We start from the raw sequence: 15,297 nt of genomic DNA, 5'->3' as shown, positions 1-15,297 counted from the left end.
GTTGGTGCGATTTAGAGGAATGATTCCAAGAATAAGAAACTTCAATCATGAGAATAGATTGAAGTTATTGGGACTATTCCCCTCAGGCAGAAGGCTGGGAGGAGATTTGTTAGAAGTTTTCAAAATCATGAGTGGGCTGGACAGAGTAGATATGGAAAAGCTGTCCCTGATCCCAAAAAGAACCACAATGATAGGATATAGATTTACAGTGATCTGCAAATGAAGCAAGGTAGATGTTAAGATATGGAATGTACTGTCTATAAATATGATAAAGACAGGTTCAATTGAGGCATTTGAGAGGGCACTGGATAACTATTTGGATAGAAATGGTGTGCAGGGAAATGATATAAAGGTTGGAGATTGACACTGGATAGTACAGCCAGTGCAGCAAAGATGGGCTGAATGGCTTCCTTCTGCGATATAACAGAACTGAACTCCCACCTCCTTGGTAAATCTCATCTGTACATGAATTGTGCTGCCCAGAATTGTTCAAATTACTCCAACTTCAGCTTAGCCTGGGAGTCTATGATTTATAAAGTTCTAGCAGTAGAAACGAAAGTGGAATTACAAATAAACTGAGAAGTAAAAACAACTGCTGACTCAGTATTGGGGAGAGATACTACCACACAAAGTTCAAATCTATCCATAGTGTCTTCTGTCTGTGTGTACGGCATAAAAGCTTCACAGTCTTATAAACACTGCAAACATATGGATACTGGAATTTGTAAACTGCATTCTAAACCAAGCTGAAGCTCAAACCCAAACAGTCACATACATGTTCAACACTCAATATAAACTCATTCGATGGGTATATATCACTCCAGATTTCCTGGGTTGTGGGGCTCTATGGGCTTGATTTGTTGCTAATATTAGAATATCAACCGTCTTCCAACTATTTACCATTTTTATTTTTGGCAGGAGTGAATTCCTACTGGTTAGACAGAAATGTTGATTCTCTGGTTGCTATGAAACAAGGTCTCTGTAGTAATCCTCCAACACATCCCCTTTGTGGCAACAGGAAGTCTCTCTCGCAACAGCTGGAAGCTCCTGGAGGTGCCCGGGTAAGATGTTCCACAGGAAACAAGACAAACAGAGCTCACAGAGTTCCTCAACTACAGGCTGAGTGCCACTGAGGCAGTCATACAGTTCCTTAATTACAAAGTATCACTGATACAAAGCTCACACAATTTCTTAATTACAGGCTGTATCACTGCTACAGAGGTCACACAATTCCTTGCTTACAGACAGAGTCTAACTGATACAGAGGTCACACAATTCCTTACTTACAGAGTATAACTGCTATAGAGCTCACACAATTCCTTACTTACGGACAAAGTATAACTGATACAGAGGTCACACAATTCCTCACTTACAGACAGAGTCTAACAGAGGTCACACAATTCCTCACTTACAGACAGAGTCTAACTGATACAGAGGTCACACAATTCCTTACTTACAGACAGAGTCTAACTGATACAGAGCTCACACAATTCCTTACTTACAGACAGAGTGTCAGACAGAGCTCACACAATTCTTGACGACTGGATGAGTGTCACTGAGACAGACTGCAAGACAGCAGTATTCCACTGCTTCTTTGGAAGTGCAGAACTTGAGAATTGCTGAGAAATGACATATTTGTTGATGCCTTTTGATCCTGCACACATCTGGTCAATTCACAAGAAATATCAAAGTAAAAAGAGATTTTTTTTTAAGCTGTCAAAGCAGGGAATGCTGACTCTAGTTCTAAAGAATTGTCATAATGAAGTTGAAATATTAACTGTTTCTCTCTCCAGAGACATTGCCAAACCTGCTGAGTTTCTCAGCGTTGTCTGTGTTTGTTTCAGGTTTCCAGCATTTTGTGGCATTCTGCTTTTATGAAGAGAGTATTGTTTGTTTGGTAGGAAATATTATTTTCCCTTTACGTGGGCGTTTCCCATGAGTTGTGAGAGTGCAGGACGAAAAGCTTTGACAAAAAATGTGTTGTTCTTCAGCAATATTTCATAGTGAATGTTTTGCCTTTTAATTTAATGCAGCAGCTATTTTCTGTTGGCCATGTGTTAGTCAGTAACGCAGCTGTCTGGAGATGAGGCGGTTGAGGGTTCAGGCTCCATTCCAGAAGCTTCACAGCAGACCCAGAGCTGATTCGTGGGTGCTGAACCTGATGGAGGTGCCATTCAGCGGCGATGTAGTAAACCGAATCCCAGCTTCTCTCTCAGGTTCACCTCTAAGAACTCACACCATTGATTTTAGATTACATTACAGTGTGGAAACAGGCCTGCTGAACCTGATGGAGGTGCCATTCAGCGGCGATGTAGTAAACCGAATCCCAGCTTCTCTCTCAGGTTCACCTCTAAGAACTCACACCATTGGTTGAGAAGCTGCAAGAAAGTCCTGGCCCATGCTTATACTTTAAATAACACCTTAACTCATATTATCTGGTCATGTATTTTGTGGGATCTTGCTGTTCTCCGACTGGCTGTGTTCCAGCACACTTCAAAATAGTTTGCTGCAAAGTGATTTCCTGATGTGTAAACTGCTACACAATATTCAACCTCTTTCTCAAGTTAAGAATGTGCTTTCACCATTTTTGTTAATTGAAGATATTTGTCCAAAGTGTCTTTCATTTAAAATAAAGCCCACTAATCATTCCCAGACAGCGGAGGCACATCCTGCTCAATGTGTCAGTGACCTCACTAGTATTGTTTTTGGTTCAGTAAAATGGGATTGAGACCAATATTGAAATCTTTGCATAGTGAGATCCTGTAATCTGTGAAATTTCACAATGACCAGTGCAACGTGGGCAATGCTTTCGTTTTGTTCCATTCATTTTAAAGCTAGCTGACACTTACAGAAAGCAATCCAAAATGCTAATGGGGTGTTAGTCTGTAATGCAAGGTGAGGTGCAGGTTGTGGGGGATGAGTCAGGATCACAGAGAAGAGGAAGTTATGTTGTAGTCGTGCAGAACCTCAGTCAGACCCCATCAGCATTGACTGTGTTCAATTCCTGGCACTACAGCTCAGGAAGGATACATTAATTATGAGGACAAGTTGTGTAAACATAGCTTGCAGTCCTTTGAGTATACTCAGTTGCGATGTAATTAAAATGTTAGAAGGATATGATAGGGTCAATGCAGAGAAACCTCTAATGAGGAGGAAAGAGCAAGGTGACATAATCTTCAAATTCTGGAGAGGGAAATCTGGAAGTATATTTTCACATTTGGAGCTCATTTCCTTAACAGCCTGTGGGTGTAGGAGAACATATGAAACTTTCAAGACTGTGGTGGAGAGATTTTTGTTGCTTCAGAATACTAAGCTACTTGGAGCTAAATTGAAGTATGGGTTTGTGGTACAGTTAACTAAGCTAATAAATCATAGAAGAGGCTGAATGGATTGATTGGACAAATCCTGATACCGTAATCCATTCAATGCCAAACTAGCAGTCCGACTGGGCTGTACAAAGTGCTCAGAAGCTCCTGGTCTTCCATCGTTAGCTCGGTCCCAGCAATAAAGCGGCTTTCTTGACTGTGCAGCTGGGAATACTTTGCTGCAATCTCAGCAGCTCCTCACACAGTACAATAAATAAAAGGAGATGTGTCCACTTCAGTACTCAGAAATAAATAATCACTGGGTTGGAAAACTGACAGGGAAAGCAAACTGCTCCTTTTAAAGATGTGTGGTGTTTGTCTCTGATTCTCTATTCCTTGTTTAATCTCAACATATTGAACCCTGAACTGAGCTCCAATCTGACATCCTGTTTATCATTAATACTGGCTACACCTATCTCTATATTGCTAATCTCAGTCCCCCACTCTTAGATCATTTGCCATTAAGACTCACATCCTTACTTTAATTATCTGCAGATTCAACTTGTCTAGTTTGTATTCACGTTATATCTTCTGTTATCTTACGTACAACCCTAATAGGCCATTCAGCCCCTCGAGTCTGCTTTGTCATTCAGTATAATGGCTGATCTGATTGGAACCTCAAATCAGCAAGCCTGCTTTCCCCTGATAACCTTTTACCCATTGTTTAACAAAAACCGACCTCCCCGGCCTTTAAAATATTCCAGGATTCTGCTTCCTCTTCATTTTCAGGAGCAGAGGTTTAAAGACAAAAGGAATGAGGTAATTTGGCCCATTGTGTCTGCAACACCAATCAATCATGGCTGATACGTTCCTCAACCTTGCCTTCTTCCTGTAACCTTTGATCCTATCTCAGACTCGGCCTCCGCAGCCTTCCGTGACAATGAGTTCTATAGATTCACCGTCCTCTGATTGAAGCAGTTCCTCATCTCAGTTCTAAAGGGTCATCCCTTTATTCTGAGGCTGTACCCTTCATTCCTAATCTCTTCTACTAGTGGAAACATCTTCTCCATGTCCACTCTATCCATGCCTCTCAGTATTCCGTAAGTTTCAATGAAATCCTTCCTCATCCTTCTAAATTCTTTTTAATACACACCCAGAGTTCACAACTACTCCTTATTGACAAGCCCTTCATTCCCAGAATCGTTCTTGTGAACCACCTCTCGACCCCCTCTGTCCCTTCTTGGATATGGGGCAGGCGGGAGTTGAACCCGGGTCTCTGGCGCTGTGAGGCAGCAGTGCTAACCACTGTGCCACCGTGCCGCCCACTTCTTGTGAACCACCTCTCGACCCCCTCTGTCCCTTCTTGGATATGGGGCCCAAAACTGTTCTCAATATTCCAAATGTAGTCTGACCAGAACCTTATACAGCCTTGGCAGTCACTGCTCTTCTATTCTAGCCCTCCCGAAATGAATGCGAACATTGAATTTGCCTTTCCTGCTCCTTGGATGCTGTCTGAACTGCTGTGCTTTTCCAGCACCACTCTAATCCTTCCTAACTGCAAACCAAACCTGCATGTTAACCTTAAGAGAATCCTGAACTAGGATTCCGAAGTCCCTTTGTGCTTCAGATTTCTGAAGACTTTCCCCATTTCAAAATTTGTCTATCCCTCTGTTCTTCACGCCAAGTGCATAACCTCACACTTTGCCACATTGTGTTCCAACTGCGACTTCTTTGCCCTCTCTCCTAGACTGCCCATGTCCATCTGCAGGCTCCCTGCCTCCCCAACATTACCTGTCCCTCCATTTATCTTGAAGAAGCTTGTACTTATCCCAAATCTCATCAGGCTCCATTTGCCCAACAGCCCTGTTCTACAGAATCAGCTGCTGGTTTAACGACACCTCAATTTAAGTTCCAATCTTTGTTTACATATCACTCCATGTCCTTACCTCCACTTATCCCTGGGGCCTTCCCTAGCCCTACAACTCTCCAAGATCCAGGCTCAGTGGTAAGCACGACTGCCTCAACCTGGATTCGATTCCCACTTCGGGCAACTGACTGTGTGGAGTTTGCACATTCTCCCCGTGTCGGCGTGGGTTTCCTCCGGGTGCTCCGGTTTCCTCCCACAGTCCAAAGATGTACAGGTTAGGTGAATTGGCCATGCTAAATTGCCCTGTAAAATCCAGGTGCAATAGTCAGGGGAAATGTAAAGTAATAGGGTCTGGGTGGGATACTCTTCAGAGGGTCGGTACGGACTTGTTGGGCTGAATGGCCTATTTCTGCACAGTAAGGATTCTATAAGCGAATTTTGATTCTATGATTCTTCTATGAAGATCTCTGTGATCCTCTATTTCTGATCTCTTCTGCATTTTTAATTGCTTCACCATTGGTGGCTGTGTTCTCAGCTGGCTAGGTCACAAGTTTGCAAATTCTCTCCCTTAAACATCTTTCCTACTTTATTCACCTCTCTATTTTCTGTTTAGGTGCTCTTTTAAGGATAGGCTCTTTACTAAGTCTTTAGTCACATATCCTATTATCCCCATATCTCACTTGGTATTACGTTTAGTCTGAAGCACTCTGTAATGTTTTACTACTTTGAAGGCGCTACATGAATTGAAATTGCTGTTGTTGCCAAGTGGTTATTTAAAGTCAAGTGAAAATCCTGTCTCTTCAGCATTAATAGTATTAAGAGGACATTTTGGGTAAAGAGGGTTTATTCTTCAACTGAATATTACAGTGATGTGACAAACTTACTCCAGGGATTTCATTGCTAATGAGATTCCCAGTTATAACAATGTTGTTTTCCTACAGATAATGACCAGGGCTGTTCGATCTTTAAGTTCAGCTCATTTAATCCACTCGTGCTCCAGTACCTCACCTTCAGTCATCTCAAACATTGTTTTGATGAAAGGTCAGGGAAAGGTAAGACTTACTTTCTGTTATTTTTCTGAAGAAAGATAAAAGCATTTCCTGAAAATACTTTGCTGTTAAATTTGAGCTGTTTAAATCAGGGTCCCCTTTAAAACCAAATCCTTCTCGTTCTTTGTATTTAGTATTTCCTGTGTAGGCTGAGTGTTCTGGATTTAAACAGATCTCTAGCATATGAAAACAAAGGAGAGGTTGTACAACTCACTGGGAGTTTAACTGACAACAAGGATTTATTGGTGTCACACTACCCTATTATTGGTATCGTATGTGAATACAAGAAGTTTTTGTTTTTAGAAGCTTAAACTAATCCTCGGATGGAGGTGGCCAAGAGAGCAGCAGTCTCTCTGGCATCGTGAGTAACTGCCCGTGGTCATCAGCTGACGGGGTTGAGACAATTGATTGACACAGCAGAGATAGTCGGTCCCTAAAATAAGGTATACCTGTGTGGGGTGGAGAGGGAGAGAGCAAGAGCATTCCAGGGGAACCAACCACCATCCTCTTGAGCGATGAGCAGGTTTAGTCTGAGGGAATAATGAAGATTAACGCCAAAGATTGGAAGATATCTTGGACGACCTAACAGCTGGGTGAAGCCAATTCTTTTTTAAACAAAAGTGACTTGCATTTTCACAACCAGCAGGTGTCACTTTGATGTATGTTTTGAAATGTATCCACAGTGTTATGTAGGAAATGGAGCACTTGCATTCAATAGGCTCCCACAAATAACCTGGCTGTACTGGGAGTTGGTGAGTGTGGAAGTATTAAGGGGTGATTTTTATCTGAAATCTAGTATTTTTTTCTTTAATTTAGCAATTAATTCAACAACGACTGCTTCAAAGGATATATAGGTAAGTGGAGGGTGACAATAGTAGTTAGTTAAGAGTTCCAAGGTACCAGATAGGGAGAGTGCTAGGTAGATAGGGTGCCAGAGTGCCAGGTGGGTAAGGTCCCAGGGTACCAGGTGGGTAGGGCTCCAGATGGGCAGAGTGCCAGGTGGGTAGGGCTCTAGGGAACCAAGTGGGGAGGATTCCTGGGTTCCAGATGGGGTGCTTGGGAGGTTTCTGCATGGGGGGTCATGGAGTTGACGGGTTTGGCAGGAAGAATTGGGAGTAGGGTCAGGTGTGAGAGTTGTGTTTTGTCTGACAAAGAGGGGTTTGTCAGATCAGCAGGGAGAGGAGGGGATATGGTCTGGTGGGTAGTGGCATTTCAGGCCTAGGGTTTCAGGTTAGAGGTGAAGGGAGCTGGGTCCTGTTTAGGATAGGGTGTTGGCGACGGAATCATGTTGGCTGGGGGCTCTGATCGAGGGTGATGACTGTGAGAGTCATGGAGGGACGATGTTGTTGACATGTTGCGTGGTTGTTTGAATGGTCAGAGTTGATAAAGTGTGGCGCTGGAAGAAACACAGTGGGTCCAGCCTGAAACATTGACTCTCTTGTTCTTCAGATGCTGCCTGACCTGCTGTGCATTTTCCAGTGCCACACTCTATCTACTCTGACTTTCCAGCATCTGCAGTCCTCACTGTCTCCTGTTAGGATGGTCAGTTTAATAGTTACCCAGGAGAAGGTTTTTAAATCTAACAGTTTGTTAGTAACAGTTATCTTAACCAAAGTGGAACCGTATAAATTAAGTGACTTTACTGCATTCTTTTTATGAATCCAGATGCAGGGGAACTGCTCATTTGAATCTTCAGTTTCCCTGGCAATCCACTTGGTCAGTTATGTCAGGGATTTCACAGGGTATTGATGCACAACTCAGTCTACATGGCTCAAGTCAGAGGGTCGTTGGCTATGAAACAAAATAAGATCTCATTGCACCTGGTTTACGGTTGTGACATCAATAGTAAAAGGTCCAATTTCATTCCCTTAGCAAATATATTTCAAAAATAATTTCATGTGTGACCACTTCTGAGGTGTATAAATATGACATGGTGCTAGAAGGATGTTAATGTTATTAATGTATATTTCTGAGAATGTTCTACTGTCTAACTGAGGAATGTGATCTCCCAGGGACTGGGCTTCAGTGTGGTCGGAGGAAGAGACAGTGTGTACGGACCAATGGGTATTTTTGTAAAGACAATATACCCAGAAGGAGCAGCAGCTGCTGATGGCAGACTGAGGGAAGGTATGACCTCCAGAGTAACTATTGGATTGGCTTGGGTGGTTCACTTGCATGAAACACAACAAAGAACTTTATTAGAAAACTATTAGTTATCTATTTTTTTCAGCATCTGTTTCTTTAATAAGATTTTTAGTTATCAGTATAGGTATTGTACTGGGCTTGTTAGTCCACTAGGACTTCCCAAGAATCTGGAGAAATTAAAGGCCAGGTGCAAAGAAATTAAAGTCAGCAAGGTGCAACAACGGAGAAAAATCATAAGGACATGAAAAAACTGTTGTTCAACAAAATAGTTTCCCTTTATTTACTAATTATAAAAAAAAGAGACAAAGTGTGATGTTAGCCTCCATACCGAAACAATTCAAGGACAGTAGTAGGAATGTCTTGTTGAGATTACACCTGGAGTACTGGGTACAGTTTTCATCTGTTTTCGTTTATTTATTCACGGGCTAAGGGCAGCGTTTGTAAGATCAGCATTTATTGCCCATCTCAGAGGGCAGTTATGAGTCAATCACATTGCTATTGGTCTGAAACCACCTGCAGTTGGATGACGGATTTCCTTTCCTAAAGGACATTCATGAACCAGATGGGTTTTACCCAACAATCAGCAAATTTCACCATTTGCCATGTTGCCATATTCTACCTGTGACTGGGAATCTGAGTGGAAGCAGGTAAGAGATGTCCCAGCCAGCGGCACAATGGATTCAAGATGTTGGAGGAAGTTCAGGAACAAATAATATCAAATGCTACTGACAGTCATAAAGGATGAGTCTGCTTCACAGCGACGCTGCTGTTACTGTGGAAATGCAAACTCAGTGGTAAAAGCAGTCTGCAGTTGAGAAAGCTCCCTAAGTCAAACACTGCTTCGTGTGGAAGCTGTTATTTTGAGTTGGAAGATATCAGGGAAATAACAATTGGCTAGAGCACCCAGAGGGAGGGAGAGATCAGTTCCTGATCACTATTCCGGGCCTTGTATTAGACAGAGATTGATTGGATATCTATAAAACCATAAGAAATACGAACAGCCCACTCTAGAAATAATACAGTCATGGCTGATCCAGTACTCATGACCGTAAAAATGATAAGACAAGGATAGTAAGGACAACAGCTAACTTTGCTCTGTTGCTCCTCATGGTTCACCTATATTTAAATGGCCACTTACATATTAGAGTCAAAATGCAGCTCTTGAACTGTATCACTTCATGGTGGTAAACAATTAACTCACTGGAGGAGGAGACTCCACAAACTCCTCAATGTTTGAAGAGCCCAGAATATCAATGAAAAGGATAAGGCTGAAGCATACATAACAATCTTCAGCCAGGAGTATTGAGTGGATGATCCATCTCAGCCTCCTCCAGTGATTCCCAGCATCACAGTCATACCAGCCTACAGTCATTTTTATTCACCTCACATGAAATCAAGAAAAGGTTGTAGGCACTGGATGATGCAAAGTCTTTGGGTCCGGCAAAAGAACTGAAGACGTGTGCTCCAGAACTTGCCGTTGCTCTGGTCAAGCCCTTCCAGTACAGTTATAACATCAGCATCTACCCGACAATGTGGAACATCGTCCAAGTTTGGGTGGCACGGTGGCACAGTGGTTAGCACTGCTGCCTCACAGCACCAGAGACCCGGGTTCAATTCCCGCCTCAGGCGACTGACTGTGTGGAGTTTGCACATTCTCCCCGTGTCTGCGTGGGTTTCCTCCGGGTGCTCCGGTTTCCTCCCACAGTCCAAAAAATGTGCAGGTCAGGTGAATTGCCCATGCTAAATTGCCCATAGTGTTAGTTGTAGGGAAATGGGTTTGGGTGGGTTGCGGGTCGGTGTGGACTTGTTGGACCGAAGGGCCTGTTTCCACACTGTAAGTAATCTAAAAAAAAAGTATGCCCTGTGCACCAAACACAGGACAAATCAACCAGGCCAGTTGACCCCAGATTAGTCTTCCCTCAATCGTCTGTAAAGAGAACGAAGGTGTCATTAACAGTGATATCAAGCAGCACCTGCTCAGCAATAAACTGCTCAGTGACGCCCAGTTTGGGTTCCACCAGGGCCACTCAGCTCCTGACCTCATTACAGCCTTGGTTCAAACATGACTCAAACAGCGGAATTCCAGACACGAGGCGAGAGTAACTGTCCTTGATATCAAGGCCACATTTTACCAAGTGTAGCATCAAGGAACCCCTGCAAAATGGGATTTGGGGGAATGTTCCCCACTGGTTGAAATCATAAAGGAAGATGGTTGTAGCTGTTGGACGTCAGTCACACATTTGCACAACATAAATAGCTCCTGATATTCAATGTGTTATGAAAACATAATTCCCAATATCAACATCCTGGGGTTTACCATTAACCAGAAACTGAACTGGATTAGCCATATAAATATCAATCCGCTTAAACCTGGAGGAGGAATGATTTGCAATGATTGCAAAATGTTCAGCACCATTTGCATCTCCTCAGACACTGACACAGTCTAGATCCAAATGCAGCAAGATCTAGACATCATCCAGGTTGAGCTGACAAATAGCAAATGCCACACAAATGTCAAGAAATGACCATCACCAATAAGAGACAATCTGATCACAGCCCCTTGGAATTCAATAATGTTACCATCACTGAATCCCCTATAACAAACATCTTGGGGGCATCAATGTTGATTTCACCAGTTTCCTCATCTCCCTTCCCCCCGCCTCATTCCAGATCCAACTTTCCAACTCGGCACAGCTCTCTCGAACGGTCCTCCCTTGTCCATCTTCTTTCCCACCTATTCACTCCACCCTCCACACCAACCTATCACCATCACCCCCCCACCTTCATCTACCTGTCACCTTCCAAGCTACCTTCCCTCCATCCCCACCCCCTCCCATTTATCCCTCTGCTCCATTAGATCTCCCCGCCTCCCCATTCCTGATGAAGGGCTTATGTCTGAAAAATCAACTCTCCTGCTCCTCGGATGCAGCCTGACCTGCTGTGTGTTTCCAGCACCACACTTTTTGACCCACATCCACTAACATCCACTCCCTCTACCATTGACAGTCAGTAGCAACAGTGTGTACTATCAATAAGATGCACTGCAGATATTCACCAACATTCTTTGGATAGCATGTTTAAAACTCATGATCATCTCCATCAAGAAGGACAAGGGCAACAGATACATGGGAACACCAAAGTTCCATCCCAAGCAACTCACTCACACTGGAAATATATCACTGTTCCTTCAAAGGCACTAAGGGATCATTGCACATCAAATAGACTACAACAGTTTAAGAAGCCAGCTCCCCACCACCTTCTGAAGGACAATTAGGGATGGGCAGTAAATGTTGGCCCACCCAGCGATGCCACCATCCAATGAATGAATAAGATAAATGAACCAGCGCCTAGGGAGAGGAGGGAATACTGTAGGGAGGGGAAAGGAACTGTGACTCTGATGATTTTCTGCTCAGTGTGCATAACCCTTTCCAATCTCCCTTTGTCTCAAGGTAGGGGTCAAAGGCACACATTCAGGAGTTTCGTTTCCTCCTCCAGGAACACTCTTCAGCCATAGGTTGAAAGGCAGTCTCTCTCAGGAGCTGAGATGATCTTATTTGTTGATAGGATGTGGGTGTTACTAGCCAGACCACCATTTATTGCCATCAAGCAGGTAACCCAACCAGCGGGGGTAGTAGAGACAGATACATGAGGGACATTTAAGCGACTCTTGGATATCACATGGAAGACAGTAAAATAAAAGGTATGTATGTTCATTCTTAGAGTAAGATAAAAGGTCAGCATAACATCGAGGGCCAAAGGCCTCTACTGTGCTGGACTGTTCTATATTACTTTGAGTCACATGTCGGCCAGGCCAGGTAATGATGACAGACTCCTTTCCCTGAAGAATATGAGTGAACCAGACAGGTTTTTTAAATGACATTTTGGATTGCCATTGGCTAGCTTTCTTCTGCGGATTTTTTTCTGATTCAGATTGCACCATCTGCCATGGTGAGATCTGAACCCATTTCTCCAGAACATTGGCCTGCGTCTCTAGATTACCCATCCAAAGGTGTTACTAATATCTCCTTCATTACACCAGTGATTAATCGGCAGTCATACCAAAATCCTGTCCTTCATGACTTCCCACCTCCTAACTCTGTACCATCTTCCAGTCCAATAATTCTTCAAGAACTCTTAGATCTCCATCATTGTCCTCTAATGTGAGACCCTCCCAACTTTCTTTGCCACACTAAAGGAGGTCGAGTTCTTCAGGAGTCTCAGTCCCAAACTCTGGGAATCCCTTCAGAAAGAACATGGGAGTAGAAGTTTGTGCCCGCCCCTGGATTAGTTCAATGGTGAGAATTCATTCAGTCAAACATGAGAGCAGTGAGGGGGTTGTCCCACTTCCTTCCCAAGCCTGCCCCAATTAAGGCAGTGGCAGGCAGGACTGTCTTCTCACACTTCTGCCAGTCAAAGCCTTTCGGACTGTCAGATAATGTCTCTGGTATAACCTGTACTGGGTCAGGGGCTCATGTAGTGTTCCTTACAGACTCCTATACCACGGGGTTCCTTTATCCAAATAAGGGACCTGACGTCAGGAAGGTGACCACCTCTCAATGACAGCCGCATTCCCTCTTATTTTCTTACGAGGTGCTTACGATGCAGCAAAGTGGAATTCAATGCATCGGCATCTCATTTGGGTTGTGTGGGCACTCTGAGCTGCTGCCTGACCATCCAACTTTGAGGGAACATTGCCTGGGAAACAAGATGTGGTCTTGTTGCCGGAGATCCGCCATAAACCACCACACTGTCCCCCACCTCCCCCAAACCTCTTCCCCACCACCCCTACACCTTCCCTGTCGCTCCAACCCCCTCCCCAACCATTATTCAGATCCGGCCTAGGTGCAGCATTGATCCTGATCCTGGCCCTGGGCTGTAGAGGCAGGTGACATAGCACTGGTGGTTGGTTGGTGGCTCGTGGCTGGTAGGCAGGACCCCTGCTTCTAGGACCCTGGTGTCTGTTTGGGACTGCTGGCCTGTAAATGCCTGAGTGCAACTCGTGGTGCCTGGCCTAATATGAGAGGGGACCTCCATGATCAACCACCACTTAAAAGGCCCTAATGTGGTCAATTAAAAACCACATAAAAGGGCCTGATCCAACCACCAGGGTGATCAACTGATTTCCTAGCAGGTGAGGAAACTGGCAGCCTCCCCGAGTGCTTGTGGTGACTCCATTTGCTGCAGACTGTGGTGTGGGCGGTGGGTCATCTGGGGTAGAGCTGGAGGCTGAGGCAGGGGAGCAAACCACCAGCAATTGCTGCTGACATCCCTGTGCAACATTGCCACTCCTACATGTTTCCACCTCGATCTATGGTTTTTGTCTTATCTACGTTTCTTGTTCAAAATCTAGGCTTTTTTTCCACAAGACCCCGTCACATGTATGGTTATTCATTTAATCTGGAGCAAATCTATGCACTTAACCGTTAGATTTTGAATTTTTCAGCATTATTACCATTGACTAAATTTGTTCCTGTTTCATGGTGATGATGCTGAAGCTGCGTTGAACAGTTTTGTCATCAGATTCAGCGCCCAGGCCCAGTACACGTGTGTGCCCAAGCAATCATTGCTATTTTGGTTTGGAAATTACTTTAGTGTGTTGAGTTGTTGTCTTATATTCATGTAGGCCTTTTCAGCAGATGTCAAAGCATAAAACCATGAACATAAATGCATACCAGTATAGTTTCCTCATTCATATGATATTGTTCTGAAAAACAACTTGGATTATTTAATTTTATGGATCAATCATATAGCGATATATGTATAGAGTCATAGAGATGTGCAGCACGGAAACAACCCTTCGATCCAACTCGTCCATGCTGACCAGAAATCCTGATCCTAACCTACTCCCATTTTCCAACACTTGGCCCACATCCCTCCAAACCCTTCCTATTCATGTACCCATCCAAATGCCTTTTAAATGCTGTAATTGTACCAGCCTCCACCACTTCCTCTGGCAGCTCATTCCATACATGCATCACCCTCTGTGTGAAAAAGTTACTCCTTGGGTCCCTTTTATATCTTTCCCCTCTCACCCTAAACCTAGGCCCTCCAGTTCTGGAATCCCCCACCCCAGGGAAAAAGATCTTGTGATAAATATCTCGGGATAGTTGAGGTTAAGACTGCATATGCTTGTCCAGGCTTTATTGAAGGCATTGTCTAGGTTTTTCCCAATATGTATGGTGGCCCTGAGCCACATCACCCCATGAACCAGTCCAAAATCTGCTCCCCCTTATTTTGAGGCTATGCTCCCTAATTCTAGTTTCACCCGTCTGTACAAACAACCTCCCTGCTTCTATCTTACCAATTCCCTTCATAATTGTATATGTTTCTATAAGATCCTCTCCCCCATTCTTCTGTATTCCCATGAATATATTCCCAGCTTACTCACTCTCTCCTCATAAGCCAACCCCTTCAACTCTGGAATCAACCCAGTGAACCTCCTCTGCACCCCCTTCCAGTGTCAGTACATCCTTTCTCAAGTAAGGAGACCAAAACTGCACCCAGTACTCCAGGTGTGGCCTCATCTACACCTGGAGCATGTTTACTGCTGACAAAACAAGGAAACAAACAGGTTCAGAGTTTACAACTGGAAATTGCTGAACGGAACATCGAGTTCAGAAGGCTGTAAAATGCATGAAGTTCCAGTTATTTTTTCTTTCAAAAATAAGCATATCTCCTTGTTTCTTTTTCTGCCTTACCGTCAGAGGACAGAGGTGTTCAACTGTGGGACAACAGAAATGGAACGATCTGGGGAGTGCTAGGAATTACATGAATAACCATTATGAGATCAGTGACAGATGGAATTAAACCCTGAAGATGGGAGATGATACTGGGAGAAACTCAGCAGGGCCTGGCAGCATTTCCGGGGAGAGAAACAAAGTTAATGTTTCGAGTCCAGTGACACATCTTCAGAATTACACCAGTAGGGATG

At 43.8% G+C, this 15,297-nt stretch overlaps 1 protein-coding gene across 1 annotated transcript in view; it reads left to right on the top strand.

The window, feature by feature from the left end:
* Window positions 1–1,000: 1,000 nt before the first annotated feature.
* il16 (interleukin 16) overlaps window positions 1,001–15,297 on the top strand; it is an 80,288-nt gene continuing 65,991 nt past the window's right edge. The window contains exons 1-3 of the mRNA XM_043677611.1: window positions 1,001–1,061; window positions 6,114–6,224; window positions 8,234–8,348. Coding sequence (XP_043533546.1) covers window positions 6,117–6,224; window positions 8,234–8,348 — 223 coding nt within the window. The 5' untranslated portion in view covers window positions 1,001–1,061; window positions 6,114–6,116. The remainder of the gene's footprint in view (window positions 1,062–6,113; window positions 6,225–8,233; window positions 8,349–15,297) is intronic.

Source organism: Chiloscyllium plagiosum, chromosome 36 (assembly GCF_004010195.1).
Source record: "Chiloscyllium plagiosum isolate BGI_BamShark_2017 chromosome 36, ASM401019v2, whole genome shotgun sequence".
Lineage (NCBI taxonomy): Eukaryota > Metazoa > Chordata > Chondrichthyes > Orectolobiformes > Hemiscylliidae > Chiloscyllium > Chiloscyllium plagiosum.
This window is presented reverse-complemented; position numbering and strand designations above follow the sequence as displayed.